The 16,795-nt window shown below is 35.8% G+C and overlaps 1 protein-coding gene across 1 annotated transcript in view; it reads left to right on the top strand.

Annotated features, from left to right (window-relative positions):
- The window catches only part of MEOX2 (mesenchyme homeobox 2), a 53,101-nt gene extending 40,618 nt beyond the window's left edge, over window positions 1-12,483 (top strand). Inside the window, exon 3 of the mRNA XM_050332813.1 lies at window positions 11,175-12,483. Coding sequence (XP_050188770.1) covers window positions 11,175-11,399 — 225 coding nt within the window. The 3' untranslated portion in view covers window positions 11,400-12,483. The remainder of the gene's footprint in view (window positions 1-11,174) is intronic.
- Window positions 12,484-16,795: the final 4,312 nt, after the last annotated feature.

Below are 16,795 nucleotides of genomic sequence, written 5' to 3' on the forward strand. Positions count from 1 at the left end.
ATTCAGAAAATATATTGCCATATTTTATAATGATGAATTTGGCCTGGAATTTAACTGTTCTGCCTAATAAATTCTATAATCTTTTCTTCAAAGATCAGGAGATCTAACTAAAGGAATAGTTACTCTAAAAGGATTTAACATACCGAAAAGGAAAAATTAAATATTGTATATTGTCTGTGGAGGAGAAAAGAAAGCCCGGCTACATAAGTGCAGAGAATTGATTTAACTCATGAGAGTACTAGCTATTTTCTAGCTGTCACAAAATGTCAGTTTTAAGCATTCTGATGATAATTGGGATAATTTCTATAGAATTGTCATTAGTCTATCTAATTATGTAATCTAATTCTTCTCAGCTTCCCCAGATTATCACACAGTGACAACTGAGCTGCTAGAGATAACTCCCTTCCTTCCTGTTTTCCTGCCTTCCTGCCTGCCTTCCTGCTTAACACAACCTTTGCTTAAGAAAAGGAAAGCATTAAGATTTTTAGTTTGATAGAATCCAGTTCTGTATCTTGCCACAGTAAAATGGTCTGAGAGAAGGAGAACTAAAAAAAGGCAAAAAGAAAATGGAAAAGAAATTCTGGACATATTTTTCAGTTTCTGATTTATACTAAGCCAAGTAGTATTGTAAACTAGAAGTGTCTCTTTTAAATCAATTATATTGCTTTGATGGAAAAATGGTGTAAATAGGCATGGATCTGGGTGTAGGTTTCCATGGTATATGGCAGACTTCAGAAGCTGAATGCCATAAATCAAAATAATTGACTCTTCTTGCATGCTTGTTTTACATCAGTATTCCTTCAGTGACTTAAAAAGTACTTCAGGGTTAGTGTGGTGTGACGCTAATATTTTTTTCTTTCCAATTAAGAGAGTGAACTCAGATTCAGGAATCATCTTTCCATCTTTAGCAGAATGAATTATTATTATTGAGATAACACTTGTTTACATACTTACTACTGTTGCGACTTTAACTAGCTGTCCCAACTGACCATATTTGATACTCACCTTAAACAGGTGCAACAAAATGAACTAAAATATGTTGATAGAATTAAAGCCTTGCACACCCACCTCCCCACCCTCCCAGATTTTCCAGTGAGGTAGCATTTTTAGAAATTGCTATTTGTGGAACAGTTTTTGTTTACTATTTTCCGCCCAAAGCTGCATTGCAGAAAATGGTACTTGATAGTTCTTTTTTTTGAAAGTAGTAGTAGTTCTTTTCTTTGAAATAAATGAACACACAAGTGAAAGCCTTGATCTCATCACAGGCTATAGACCTCTTTGTGTTGGAAGCTTTCTTGATCTCTCATGGAACACTGAATTTGCACACAGAGAATTGAAACTTGCTTCAGATAATACAATGATAAAAAACTAGCAGTGGGTATTGGGTGATCTAACGTATCTGCTCAGAAAATAGGTTTGAGAGCAGACCTGACCCCTGATGGAATTATTTGTTTAGCATTATTGTTTTCACTAGGATATTAGAAAATTACAAGCATATTATTCAGAGACAGAAAACCAAAAAATAATCTGGGAGAAATACTGTTGGGTCATCCCAAAGTTACAACTTTCAGTTATTTCCCAAGATGTGACATAAATCTCAGTGCCTATTATCTTAAGAAAGCTCTATCTTCCTCCTGACTATAGTGATAATTTCAACCATACATCGCAGCTTAAAAGAGCCACTGACCAACTAACACTTCATAATTACCTTTCTGGCATTTAAACAAGCTGTAGAAAAAAACCACATCTGACCATATTTAAAAAGCTGTATAAGGGTTTTAAAGTTTTCTACAGTCATCAAAGTAAGGCTCCATTTGACTTTTGAAATAACTTACAAGATCAGTTCAAACATAAATGGCTCATGGAAGGCCATTTCACAAAATAGTAATGAAAAAAAACCCTCACAACATATGGATCAGGAGAAGGAAGTAATCCTATCACTCCCTTGAAAGGAAACCCGAGTTACAAGACAGGAGGATGAAATGAAATAAGTGCCTCAATTGCCTAGATATTAAGAGTGCACTTTGAGAGCATTATAAGCACATCTGGTGGTAGGATGGCTCTATTATGTTACTGTAAGCATTCCATAAATATAGGTACATATAATTCCTGCTCCATCTCCTATAGAGTGCACTCACAATCCCAGCTCAGCCAGCAGTTAATAATTTTCAGCTGGCAGGCCTCTACTATATTTTGAAGAGCTAGTTAGACTAAAAACTATCTTAGCTCCCTAGATATTTGTAACCTTGACAAGCGCATTCTTGGCTTTTTTGTACCTCCAGATAAACTTGGAGAAAGTTCCAGGCAGACTTTTTAATATCTCACTCTGGGATGAGGAGAGGAAGCAGCTGCAGTGGGGTATCAGAGGCGTGGCAAAATGGACATTTTTATGGAGTTGATCCTGCCAAATATAGAAAGAGTAGGAGATCTTTCCACCTCGCACGATCTTTTTGCATGGAGCTAATCAAAAGAGTAATGTTGCAGTGCTGCAGGCTAGCTAAGGTTACCGGAATAAATAATCCAAATATGCCTCTGTTTGCCAACATAAATGGAAAATCCCACCTAGTCAGATTAAATTCTGCTGATGGTAATGAGAAGGTTTATTTCTTCTCAACTTTAATTTTCGATATCTGTCCAGAAGCCACTAATCATTTATAAAAGGCCTAAAGCCACTGATTTTACATAGACAAAGGACAAAATTTTGTCAAAATCAAGAGTACTTTTGCATTTGTGTTTGGCTTCCATGCCTGTGGTACCAACCTGGGATGAGTGACAAAGGAAGAAGCCTTGTGATGCCTTTTTCTACCAGAAATGGAAGCAAGCAGCACTACTATTTAAACTATACTTTTGTATAGTACCATAACCCACACTGTAGCACTGCATTTTTATGACCATACAAATACTAAATGAAGTTTACCATTAGAGAAGTTTTCTTCAAACCCAGTTATCTGAATGTTTCATCACAAGTGACTTCATTCAAATCCTTTTCAGCATTGCAGAGCTTCAGGGAAGCTAATCACTGCATTTTTTAGATTTGACTGGTAAGGTAAGAGTACCATCCTTTAGTCACCCAGGTGAGACACCAGGGAGTTCAATATTCTGCAATCATGTGTTTGTTCTGCACTGCCTCTGGAAGTATAAATGTCTCTTCATGCATCACACAGCATGACTAGTTTCCTACTTTAGGAAGATAGTTCTCTGAAGTTAGGTGGTGAAATTATTCCCCTGTATACTTTCAAATAAAATACGACTGGATTGACAGGACAGGTTTGACTATATCTGTCTGATTTGTCACATCTTCTCTGAAAGGCAAGTGCTCATTCCATGCTTCTATGTATTAATCACTCTCTATACATACACTATAATAATGAGCCTGTGTGGCTTGAAATCCTTTGTATTTTTTGTTTATTTACCATGAAACTCTTAATAAAATAAAACTTTGGTATTTGTTCTGAGCAATATAAATACCAGCAGAAAGAGTTGCTGTGCTAACTCTGTTCTTTCTTAGAAAAGAATTCACCTAGAAAATTTAATTATAACTTGTGCATTATTTTGATTTGTACAATAATTCTTTTTTAAAAAGTATATGGTGAAACTTCGGTCAACATATTTACTTTTGCAGTACTGATAAATTCAAGCAAGCTTTCCATATGCAAAGATCCAAGTGCGTCAAGCTGTTAGTTGTGAATGTACCCTACACCTGCAGAGAAACCATGTGAGGTTCTGGATGGGGAGAAATCTCTGTATGTGCCAAGCAGCCAATATAATATAGACAGAAATATAAGCAGCTCATATGGCTGCTTTTACAAAGTGTGTGAGTCTCTGACATTACCGGTCCCTGCCCTTTCTTAGACTCAAGTTGAGAAAGATGCAGCTTCTTCTGTCACCTGTTTAAGGAGAGAGGAGCTTTTAAGGTTTGTCATTTGTGATCACTTTAGGAAATAGAAGAAATCTGTTGGGAACAACTGGAGGTTAATAATGAACGTGTAGAATTAAGAAGATATTTTTCATGTAAGCCATTGAAAAATTTAAATTCTCTTTCTAGTTTCATTGGTTTCTACTCCTCAAGTCATTTACCTTTCTTTGTACTAAAGCAGTAACAGAAAGAAGCATCAGCATACTCATCTAAAAGCCAGCCTTGATTACCTGTCATTTTTTGACTTTCACAGTCAGTTGACCTGTGCAAAATGGATCCACAGTGATGCACATTAGAATTTTTTTCTAATCATGAAATAAAATACATGTGAGCAATTCAGGGAGGTGAATGCCTACAAAAAGAAGAGGAAAGTTTAGCTAAAGATGATCTTCCCCAAGAATTAGTTTTCCACCATTTGTTTCTTTTGTAGATTTAGGATCACAGAATCATAGAATCATGGAATTTTTTGGGTTGGAAAGGACCTTAAAAATCATCTAGTTCCAACCCCCCTTTCGTGGGCAGGGAAACTTTCACTAGACCAGGTTGCTCAGATCTCCATCCATTCTGGCCTTGAACACCTCCAGGGTTGGGGAGTTCACAACCTCTCTGGGCAACCTGTTCCAGTGTCTCAGCACCCTCACAGTAAAGAATTTCTCCCTAATAGCTAATCTAAACTTACCCTCCTTCAGCTTAAGACCATTCCCCCTTGTCCTATCACTATATGCCCTTATCAAAAGTCCCCCTCCATCCTTCTTGTAAGCCCCCTTTAGGAACTATACATGTGTAAAAAAATTGGATGAAAGCAGACTCTAAAAAGATATATTTCAGGAGAATAAGGTAGAGGGAGTTCTAGAAGCAGCCCCACAGATTGCCTTTCTTTGCCTTTGACCAAAAAGAGAAAGACTAATTATTATAAAAATATTTCCTTAGACTATGTAAAACAAGTCAGTAGGAGGAAGGAACATGAAATGGTATACCCCTTTCTGCTTAAGATATGTTAACTGTAAAACCTACTTTGGAGAGGTTTTGAATAGGAAGGGTTAGCTGTTTGATCACAAAATCAGTTTTGAAGATCGTTGGTGGAGAAGGTAGCAGTTATTTGGATGGAGTAGAAGGAGTAAACTGAGTGCTCCCAAAGACTTCTGAAACTGGAATGAAGTACTCCCATCACTGCTGTCCTCTGAAATATAATGTCTATTCCATCCCTGTCTAAATGTGGGAGGTAGAAAGGAGAATGTGTCACCTAAGCAGTACCCAAACCTCAACTGACTTCTATGTAATAATAAACCAGAACTCACTCCTACACCTTCCTGGGTGCCAAAAGCTCCAGCTGTCCTTTGTGCACCTGCCAAAACCTCCCCTTTTTCTCAACAGCTGCTGCAAAGTACTTGTACACACTCAGTGCAAAGTCCTGTAATTTAACACGGAGCAGATCTCTTTAAATCAGTGAGCAGGTGACATAAGTAATTTTAATCAGAACGTTCTGGTACCACTCATTAATTTCCAAAGAGAAGCGATGGATTTTGATAATATTTTATAATAACTAAGAAGACATTTAATACTCAGGTTTATTTAAAATGGTTTTATTATCAAAAATATATTTAAGATTTTTAAGAGAGTTTTTTTTGGAATAGAAACTGGAATTCTTTTAAATTACATAGGGAAGAAAATTTAGTTTAATTTAATAAAACTACCTTAACTTACTTCTCCCATGCATCCAGTATGACTGAAATACAGAAACTATTTAAAATTTCATGTTATCTTTATTTATTTAACTGATAATTATGCCTACCATTTCTGTAAACATTTTAAATCAAGAGATTTAATTCTTCCAATACTTATTCTTAGGAAAAGAAACTTCTGGTTGTACATTTCTGTTTGCTTTTATAACTTTGCTGAATAAACTACCATGAAAATACTATCTCTATATATGCAAAAAAAGGTAAGCTTCAGCTGTAAACACCAGTGATTTCTGTAAAGTTCAGGAGTTTGATTTTCCTTACAACTTGGCAGCATAAGTGTATTATCTAAAAATAATAGAGATGTTTTCAAAGCCAAAGCAGGTTAGAAGTAACCCTGATTTTTTTAAAGTTTGAAAACTTGGGGTTATTTTTTGCTATTCATATGTTGGTCTGTATTAGAGGAAACCAAATGGACAGATTTAAAAATAATGATTAAAAAAAAAAAGAAAATGGACAATGGATAACCAAGGCAGAACTCTTAAAAGGCTTGATGGTTTGATCTTCATGACATATTATTTAGTTATAATAAAACATGGTATTTAGGATACTGACTTCAAAGACTCTTAGAAATATGCATTTCTCAGAGCAAAATAAGTTTCAACTAGCACACACTCTGCTTTCTAATTTTTAAGGGTTTCACGGTATCAGGCCTCAAATTTTAATCTTGTTTGGAACTCCTGCCACTAAAACCTGGATTAGAAAACCTAATTTTAGGAAAGACTCTTTCATTTCTGAGAAGAGGTTTTTAAAGAGAATTCTTTTTTTCTGAAAAGAAGAAGGACAGCAGACAGCACAACTAGGTTTCAATTCAGTCATGCTTTAATTTTTAAGTCAGTTTTTCTTTAAGTTAATGTGACTGAAGAGCTCTGCTGAAGGAGAAGCATTAAATCGAAATTTAGGAAGCACGCTCATTTTGAACCAAAATGATATGTTGATGCCCACATCAGAAAGTTGTATTAAAGATACAAATGCAAGACAGCACATCGGGTGGCCCTAAAGACTACCAAGGACCTTTTATCATAAGTGTATAATAATTATTTTGGCAATGTAGACACTAACAATGTCAGCCTTCTTGTTTTGACTCTCCTCCTGTGATTACTACAGAGTAGGTCCTAAAATAAATTTGACACAGCAAAACCATTTATCTTGTACATCAGGAAAAATCTAATAAATAATTTACTCGTATCTTAAGTAACAGTCTAATCATCAGATGTGGAGATGCAGATGCTAAACAACTTGTTGACTAAGGGAAAAGAAACAGGGCTTTCGTGCCAGTAAGCAGATGTGCTCAATAGACCGGCTTGTAAGTGCTGATTTAGAAACAGCTGTTAATGCTACCATCATCTTTAATATAGTTCATTTCCCTCCACTTCCTTTGTTTTCTGTACATACATATGCTTGCTCTATACAGTCAAGTTGTGCTAGTCAGAGGGTGGAGAAGAAGGTTATTTTAATAAATAGTAAGCAATTAGGACCTGATTCTGGCAGGTGATGACCACTCTCAGATCCCGAGCTAACAGACTTGAAAAATAGCATATAAACGTTCATAAATCCTATAGTATTGCTTTTACCAGACTAGATCTTTAAACTACTTTAAAAGGATATAATTTTTTTGCAGAAGTTGTAAATGGCACCAGCTAGTTATTTTACTGGGAGAAAGTTCAAGAGTTTTTCAAGTTCACTTGAGCAGGGTTTTACTTCACTCTCCTTTATTTTTATTTTAATATTTCTTTGTTTTACTTTCACTCAGTCGTTCTCCTTTTTGTCTCTTGATCTTTCTATTCTATTGTATTCTATTCTATTGTATTCTAATTTCTTTTATTCCCTCTCCTCTTTCTTTGTTTGTGCAACACAAAAGGTGTAAATTTTAAATGAGTTCTGTGTTTAAAAAGCATGGTTTTCCGTGAATCCAGATAAATCGGTGCTCTGAAGTACTTCACACAAAGTTTGCTTCACTTCCTATTACTAAAATATAGATGGATCACATATCAGTAACAACTATACCCTCCATAATTGACTCTTCAGCTCCAAAGGAAGTTCAGAATTCCAATATCTAAATTTAATCTCTAGAGGAAATAACAAGTGAAGTACCTGTCTCATATTATTAGCACATGAGCATTACAGTCTTCATCTAGAGTCTACTGAGCTGTATGGAAAAACTCACATTGACATTCATGCACTTTGGATCAGGTAAAAATTGGACTTTAGTACTTTATAATGGAGAACATAAAGAAATATATATAAAAATATCTAACGCATTCCCTCATATAAGAGTCCTGCTGTACACTAATGCAGCAAATTATATAAAAATAAATTCATAATATTTTCAATAATAGACATCGCTATAACTCTAGCTTTTGAAAATAATCTTTGATGTACCAAATAAAGACATTTTTTATATTCTCTAAATAAACAAGATACAGTTTATTTACAGTCATTAACAAAAAAACCCTCTTTTAACTTTTTTTTCTTTTTCACACTCTTACCATTTTCTCTTTATGGGAAGGCTATATGCCAGTCAGTAGTACATTTTATCTTATGGGATTGTCAGTGTTCCTGCTTTTCTTCTACACTCAAGAGAATGCATGCAAAGGTAGCTGGAGTCCTTTTAGCCTGACTTTTCTCAAATGCCATGTTTCCCAGACCGTGGGTCATGTGCAGACATAGCATTGCATGCTGGATACTCCAAGGAATATATAAATGTATCTTATGCTTGAAAAGGGAAGTCATCATCCTTTAATTCATTTATATCAACTAATATGCAGACACTGACCTCAATGTCATCCCTGGTGGAGGCACTTCGAGGCATGAACCTATGAACTAATCTGAGGGCAGGTGATCTGAGTGAAGTAGTACTCCCTGGCCTCGGCTACTCATTACCTGGAAGCTGGTGTCAATCAGTTCTCTTGGGTGTAATGCTCAAGGGGACAGACTCCTCTCAGCTCTGCTATTGTGAAGTGACTGGAATTATAAAAAGTGGAAGCAAAATATATTGTAATAAAAACCAGAAAACATCATCAACATTTATTTATTAAACTGGAATAGAAAATGGTCAAAAAAGGTCAGCTCAGCAGATGTGAGAGTTTAGCTCTGTCTATGAGAGAAAAATAATGAGCACCTGCATCAGAAACCGGGCAGTAATTATCCTGCTCATCCCTATTCCATCCAGGACAGTTTCTGACAATGGTTACAGGAGTACTAGCTTCAATTTCTCAAATATCCAAAAATGAACTGGTTGCATCTGGAAGGCTGTTTGCTTGGATGTCTCTTGATCCAATAAGTTAAAGTAGGTTGCATCAGGCTGTGCACTGAAATTTTTGCTTCAAATGTATCCTCATCTATACATTATTATTTTGTTTTAGGATTTCACTGCTGTCAATTATTCTGTGAATGTTCAAGGACATAAAAATATCCAGAGAATTTATTACATCTTTTAACAATTACTCCAATCTTGTAATTTCTTAACAAATAAAACTCTTTTGGCCCTTATTTCATAAGAAATGTGATAATATCCCATGGTACCGGATTCAATCCAAAATGTTGTGGGGTTTTTTGATGTTTAGATTATGCCTGAAGTTGCATCTAGTGCACTATCTCGCACCAGTAGAGTAGTGCCTTTTGCAAGGGAAACTTCACTGTAAAATAAACAAACAAACAAACAAAGTCCAAAAAAGCCCAACCAAAAACTAAAGAAAATAACATCATAACTTCCCCCAGAAGGCTGCCAAAGCTATACCCTTTTGAAAACACTGTTTTCGTGGACACTTCTGAAAGCAGTCCTGAGTGTGATAATTTCCAACATCACAGCAGCCAGTAATATTTACACTCATTTCGTTTTACAAGGCAGATTCTTTGGCTGTGATGAGTTGACTAGAGGAAAAGATGTGCTGTGCTTTAAGGCTCTTAACTAACCTGGAATCATTTTGCTCTGTTCCCAAGTGATTTGCTTTCACAGCTTACTTTGATTTTAGCAGGAATATAGAGTATTAAAAAAATAAATATACCTTTCTTCCTTCCTTCCCACATACATACACAAAGATAGTGACGTAATCTATCAGTTCAATTGTAGTAAAATTTTAATGTAAAATTCAAAGTGATAGTAAAGGTTAAACACTGTGATGTTTCCTGGATGTGTAAGACAGATTCAGCAAAACAGCATTTTTGTGGCTCTATTACTCATGTTGTACAATATGTCCTGCTGTGCCTGTTCCTTGCTGTTTCTTTTAGAACTCTGAAACACATTCTGCTAAACGCAGCAGAGGATATACCAACACTGCAAGCTTTCTTGCCTTCTTTCCAAGTGAAATGTTGCAGACATTGTTTATTTTTCTGTGGAACCTTCATCTGAAGAGCTGCACAGACACACGCACGAGATTTTTCAGCAGTATTAACTCTAAATGAATCAAACAGAATAGTATTCTATTCATACTGTTTTCAGTGACAATACTTAAAGTTGATCTGAAATCATTCTTTAATCCAGTCTAATATACTTGACAGATGCTATGCACATCTTTTGTTTCTTTACTTTTCTTCTGACTATTGAAAAAAAAAAAAGTCCTTGTGGTTTGCAGTGCAAATAATTTAGGTTTATTTCTCCCTCATATATTTCCATACAGAGAAGGGGAAGAGGGGAAATGAGTTTCAGCTGGAGTAAAATCTTGGGGTTTAATGTGACTTAAACACAGACACATTTTTAATCTCCCATGCTATGAATGTCTTTTCCTTTCTTATCTGAAATTATTAGCTAATTTTGATTCAAATTTATAAATGTTGTACCCTCTGATTTTGAGGATATTTGTTTTCTGAAAAATTTGACCAGGGCCTGTGGTTAAATGCCTCAAAATCAAGGATGAGTTGATTAGAATCATTCAAACACATCTGTGAAATAGACAGGGAAGTCTTAAGTTTCAACCCTAAGAAATGCTCTTTCAGATACTTCAGCAAGTTTGTTTTTTTTTTTTCAGAAGTGCTTTTAAACAGCTGCACCTGAAACTCACCACCAGTTTACAGAAACAAAGCAGAAAACAATGCTAACTTTTCAGTGCAAGTTCTTTCCAAAGTAACTACCCTCCTATGAAGAGTACGCTGTTACTTAAAATGCACATACTTTTGTGCAATCCTTTGATGGGAAACATTTTGTCTTTGCTTCTCTCCCTGAGAAATGGCATTTTTATGTTTTTCAAGAGTTATGTGAACTTTCAGATGTTTTGCAAAGGGCTCTGAGATCTTCCTATGGAGCTGTCTGCAGCAGATAGCCCAACTGTGTTCCTACAGTAACCCCTTTTCCTCCTTTGCCGTCATTATCGTCACATCCGCAGTGTTCACGTCCTATCCAACACTGGATTGCCTGATCTTCAAGGAAGGCTTGCTAAGCTTTTTACCACACAGCCAGAAATGCATGTTAAAAAAACAAAAAAAATTCCCCAAGTCCTGTGCTAGACTGTGCTATAAAGTTAATTATTACCTTCAATGACCCCATCTCTCTTTTTCTCCTGTTGTGTCCTTTTTCTGTGAAGGTAAAAGTTTGGTTCCAGAACAGACGGATGAAGTGGAAGCGGGTAAAAGGGGGTCAGCAAGGGGCAGCGGCCCGGGAGAAGGAACTGGTGAATGTGAAAAAGGGCACGCTGCTCCCCTCCGAGCTCTCTGGCATCGGCGCAGCTGGTCTCCAGCACACAGGGGACTCACTAGCGAACGACGACAGCCACGACAGCGACCACAGCTCTGAGCACGCACACTTATGATACACAGAGAGTGCCCCAGCTCCATTCTCAGGAAAGATGCTTTGCTGGCAAGCCTTACACAGGCATCGTTTACTTATGCAAGTGACTCTGGCGATGATTTTTAAAGTTGTTATGGAAAATTCAGGCTTATTGTGTCTGCTTTTCTCGATTTTTAGATGGTTTACAGTAAGTGCCATGTCTTAAAGGTGCCTCAAGAGTGGAGAAGTGGAAGACAAACTTACTTTGAACATTCCAGATTTGTTTGTCGTGTTTATGACAGCGGGCAGGTATTTTTGCTTTAGCTTGCACTGAAAATTACATTGCTCTCGACAGATGTTATATTCTGAAAACCACAGTGCCACAAAATCACTATCTAGTGGATAAGAAATGTATTTTAACTCTGTATATATTTACCTTACAGCATTTTCCTGTCTTCACTAATTTTTAGCAATGCATTCATATTAGCTGATGGCAATAGTCACTCATGACAATAAATGGCTTTTTGTCTCTTAATCTTTGTTTTGTTTTTCCAAAGACATACAATACATGCAGATACTTTTGTTCAAGTAAAGAACAATACAACAGTGTCTGCTATGACACATCCTTGTATGACAGACAAAACAAACCTTATGTTGCATTTACTATCAACTGCTGCTAATAGGGTATTATTAAACTTACCTAGCTCTTCAATTCTTCCTATCTTATAACTGCAAAAACTGATTTTTAGGATCATAAGGATAGTCCAGTAACCTGCCAAAAATGTCATGTTCCACTCATGCTCAGTGGAAACTTTCCAAAGGATTATTAATTTCTACTTTTTCATAATTGAGTACATTGATAAATACTGACATTTTGTAAAATGTTGTTGCTTCATATTCAGTTTAAAAAACCAGCAGATAAACTGAAAGTTATTATCAACTGCTTATGTTGGTAGAAATCAAAATATGAAGGTAATTATATTGTGTCCCATGTGTAAAATCAAGACACATTTTCTGTTATAAGCTTTTGTGTACATACAGGCGAATACCAAACCCCAAAATTTAATGCAAAACATTGATTGTACTTTGTAAAGAAATATGTTTAATAAATAATCATTTTTAAATAATTCTGGTCTTTCTGCGGTGATTTCATAGGATTGTAAAGGTGATTTTTGACTAAGCAGCTCTGTCTTTTTTGGGTCTTTCAGAACTTAGTCTGTCTGGGGACAACACAAAGCTGTTTTCAAATTTAGGCTTTTAATCTTGGATAAACCTGCTACCTTGATACACTTGGGAAACTTTTTCCTTTAGCAGGAAAAATTTAACTGGCAGCTAATGATGTCTTCAGCCAAAACCAACAAGAGTCTGTTCAACCCTTTTTCCAGATTTAGAGCAAATGGCTATGTCATTGAAGCTTGTTGAAATGGATGAAAGGGACAGATATCAGGAAGGGATGCATGCTTGTATTATCATTCCTTTGTTCAATAAAGCTGTTCAGAAGAAGAAAAAAACCCAAAGTATCTAAAAAAAAAATAAATCAGAGATTATTTGGGCTGGGTAGTGCGATAGAAGGAGATGAATGAAAGAGGGAGCGAGAAATGTGCATATCCTAGTAAATACTTGTGAGCATTCACTGAAGCTCTGCTATGTGGAGCAGTAGGACACCATAAAAGTTAAATGTGATCAAGAACTCTGTGTCTATTTTCCAAATCCTTTCCAACGTAAGTTTGATCTTTCTTGCATATTAATTGTTTTCATGACCGTTTTAGTTTAAAATATCAAGCAATGGGTAATTAATTTCTTAAAAGACTTCAGAGCATTAATTGCTTCCAGCAGTTAAAGGGCTTTGGATCTTTTTCTCAGTTCTTTTTCAAATACCTTTGTCATACAAAAGTGCTGAGAATGGGAATAGGATAGAGAAGTAAGCCAAATACTTGTGAATACTTGATATTTTTGATTTCATGTCTGGATGGGAAAGGTTTTTTGGGTGTTGTTAGGGATTATCAAAACAATAAAAAATACAGTGGTTCAGACTAAAGCTTATTCTTGGCTGTTTTTTCCTCCCTCTTAAATGAAATATAACTCCATTTCAAAATAAACAATTAGAATGGAAATTTGAAAATAATTACCTTTAATTTTCAAATAACACTTTTTAACCACAGAGAGATTTAGTCAAATATGATGTGACTTGTTTTTCTAGTAATGAGGAGAGAGAAGATTATTTTCTTCAAGTACTCTGCCAAAAATCCCTTTTCAGGTTTACAGAATTGTTTATTGCTGTCTTTCATAAAAAATTAGGACTGAATCTGAAAATCAACTAAGTTTGAGCTGACATTTAAAAAAAAAAAATTGAAATGCTTAGTTTACATTACCTGAAATGTACCAGCAATGTGTTTCTAGCCCACGGTATTTTGGAAGATGTATTATTCTGTTAGCAGAACTGGGATTGGACTGAGGTACTTACAGTGGGGAAGCAGCCAGTGTGTGTGATGATGGCAATTTGTGAGCCATAATAATCTCATTACCGAAAAGATCTTTATTCTATTGAGAAAGATAATATTTTCCATTTTCCTAGTTTTAACTGAATCTGCTGAGACTTCAAGCACCAGGTTGAAGAAAGAGAAACATGCAAAAAGAATTTACAGTGGTAGGAGATTTTTTGTTTAGATAATTGCATGAACCTTCAAAGAACCAAATTATGTGACTTTATATTACAGAAAGAAAAGGAAAAAAAAGATGGTTAACAAAATTGATCATCTCCCTTGTTTTAAAAGCAGTTCAGACTTTAAAACTGGCTGTAAGGTGCTAACTCTATGTAATAACTTTTCAGATTACTTAAAGACCTTTGGTGGATTTGAAGAACTGTTTGTGGGTACACCATCGGCGTGTGCAAGATGGTGCAGAGAACTCAAAGTGGCAGCAGTTGAAGCTATGAAGTCTAGGCACAGTGGACCTCCTACCATGTTGAATTTCCTTGCAAGCACAGCCTCGCAGAAATACAGACATGCTTCTTCCAGATTTCAGCTAGCTTATATTCAAGCCACATACAGCAGCAACAAATGCCCCACACTTTAACACCACTTTGTGGGTTAGCGGGTCTGCTCAGGACTCGTAAAGAGAGATGATGTCTCATCTTGTTCTGAATACCCCAATTATCCAAAAACTGTCTTATGGAAGCTCCTGGGATCAATCACATGCGGTAAGATATTATGGCTTTGCATCAGAGTTTTAGCACAATTTTGTTGCTGAAAACAGGTATGGATAAAGGCTTTTGAACTACAACTTGGGGTTGTGTTTTATCTTCTTTTGTTTATCTGCAGACTAAGTCTCCTACCAATCAAATCATATGGTATAGCTAGGGCTGTGACATTTAACAGATAGACAAAATCAAGTCCTAAGATTATGATTTGCCCAAACTTGTGCAGGCACTTGGTGGTAGAGTGAAATGTGATGAAACCTAGTAAAGTTTATTTCTCTTTATTAATTCCTGTTATGAAATAGTGGGTGATCACTTTTCATGGCTTGTCAATGAATCCTGCTTCTGATGAGTAATAATGTATTTTTTGAGCCACCATAATTCTGACATTGTATCTGTCCAGAGTCAATCTCTCTGATATTCTGTTGCTGGTGGGTCGCTGAGACAGACACATAAATGTACTCAGGAAATCTACACAGAAAATATAATTGACTGTAAAAAGAGTGATGTTTAGGAGTGTGATTTTCAACACGATGGATGATAAGAAATCTTTTTTCTGCTGTCTCGGGTACGAGGCCATAGATTATTTCAGGGTTTCTTTCTTTATTTTTTGTGACTGTTGGGTTTTTATGTTTTGGTTTACTATGGATTCAGATATTGTTTTCAGATTTATTTTGACAATAGCAGTAACCATATAACATACAAGAGGTATGGTTAAAATAATACCATTGCTAGCTGAGTGAATTTATTAAACCACACACTGGAAGTAGTTTGGGAATTTAATTAACTGCTTATCTTCTCTTGACTTTTCATTGGGTCCAAAAGTAGTCATAAAAAGGAGCACAAGAAGAGACTCTATACCTCTATCTTTCCACCACAGGCCAAATTTCAAGGTAGTTTATGTATCCTGCTTTCTTAAGTGAAGGCTCTGACTGCTGCAATAATATTATTTGTACAAATAAAGAAAAAAGCACTATTAGGACATGCACTCTTAGTAGCTATGAGGAAACATAGTTATATAAGTAAGGGACAAAATGTCAGCTTGAGCCTTCGTTTAGAATTTCCTGGTTTCAGTCAGTTGATGTCTCTTGGGTGAGCTTGTATTTAATAGAGTACATGCAGTATTTAAGATCAGCTACAAGATTCAAGAAATTTTAGAGAGTAATCTTTAACCAATTATGTACTGTAATTTAATACTATTATGTAACATGTATGGATTGAAAGGGAAAATTCTGTACACAACCTGATGTCTATATTCGTTTTAAAAAGGCAGTGTAGCAGATAACTGGCAGTAACTGGCACAGGGCTTCAGTGGTGATGGACACAGTTACCTCAGATTCATAACGACTCCATGGAGCTCATTTGCTTTTATATATTTCTTTCCATTTTAATTTTAAGCCCGTAGGCTTTTGGCATAATTTACAGCTGAAAGCTGCCATGTAGGAATCAATTTCAATGTAATTTAAGGCCCCTGGCTGTTAGTCAGAACCTCCATATGGCATAATAAGAGGTTATCACAGTCATCTGTATAAACTGCAAGTATATCAGCAGTTTCTCAGACCTTTCTGCTAGCCACTCTCCCTTTTCTGGCACCTGAACTGTAATGACTCCTATCTGCAGAGTTTGGTGAAAGTTTGCTTTCATTCAGTTGAAGACTATCACCTGGACAGTAGACTTGGTTAGGTTCAATAAACAGAGAAGACCTCAAAGAGTGTTGTAGATGAAGAGTTTGTCAAGTAGTAGCTGTAGTAGGAAATAATCACAGCTCCCTTTTCTTGCAGTGCTCTTCTGTAGACCAACTCTGAAGATTTTAAAAGAAAGGAAAGTTTTGAAATAGGGCATGAAATAAATTTGTACTGGCCACCTTGTATCATTGGCTGAGTAAGCCTTTTGGGATTAGATTCGCTATTAGGGATTAGTTCACTACTAAATGTGCTGTGACAACCTGGTTCTGTTCTTTTTTTTATATCATTTGTCCCTTGAATGTCTTATATAACAACTTCTTCCAACCTTCATGACCCTGCCTCCTTCTCCTACTGGGATTTACAAAAAAAGAGCAAATACGTGATTCTTCAAAGAAGAATTGAAAAATATAATTTTTAGAATTTTTTCCAAAATAAGTTTTAAGAATGTGATCCAGGACATTAAATAACAATTAAATGCCACTAGTTCTGTTCATAGAACTAGTTGACTGGAACAAAGTGTATTGCCACACTCCTTTCCATAAATGATTTTGTATTTTT

The sequence above is a fragment of the Myiozetetes cayanensis genome, unplaced genomic scaffold (assembly GCF_022539395.1).
Source record: "Myiozetetes cayanensis isolate MyiCay16 unplaced genomic scaffold, myiCay2020 scf1, whole genome shotgun sequence".
NCBI classification, from domain to species: Eukaryota; Metazoa; Chordata; class Aves; order Passeriformes; family Tyrannidae; genus Myiozetetes; species Myiozetetes cayanensis.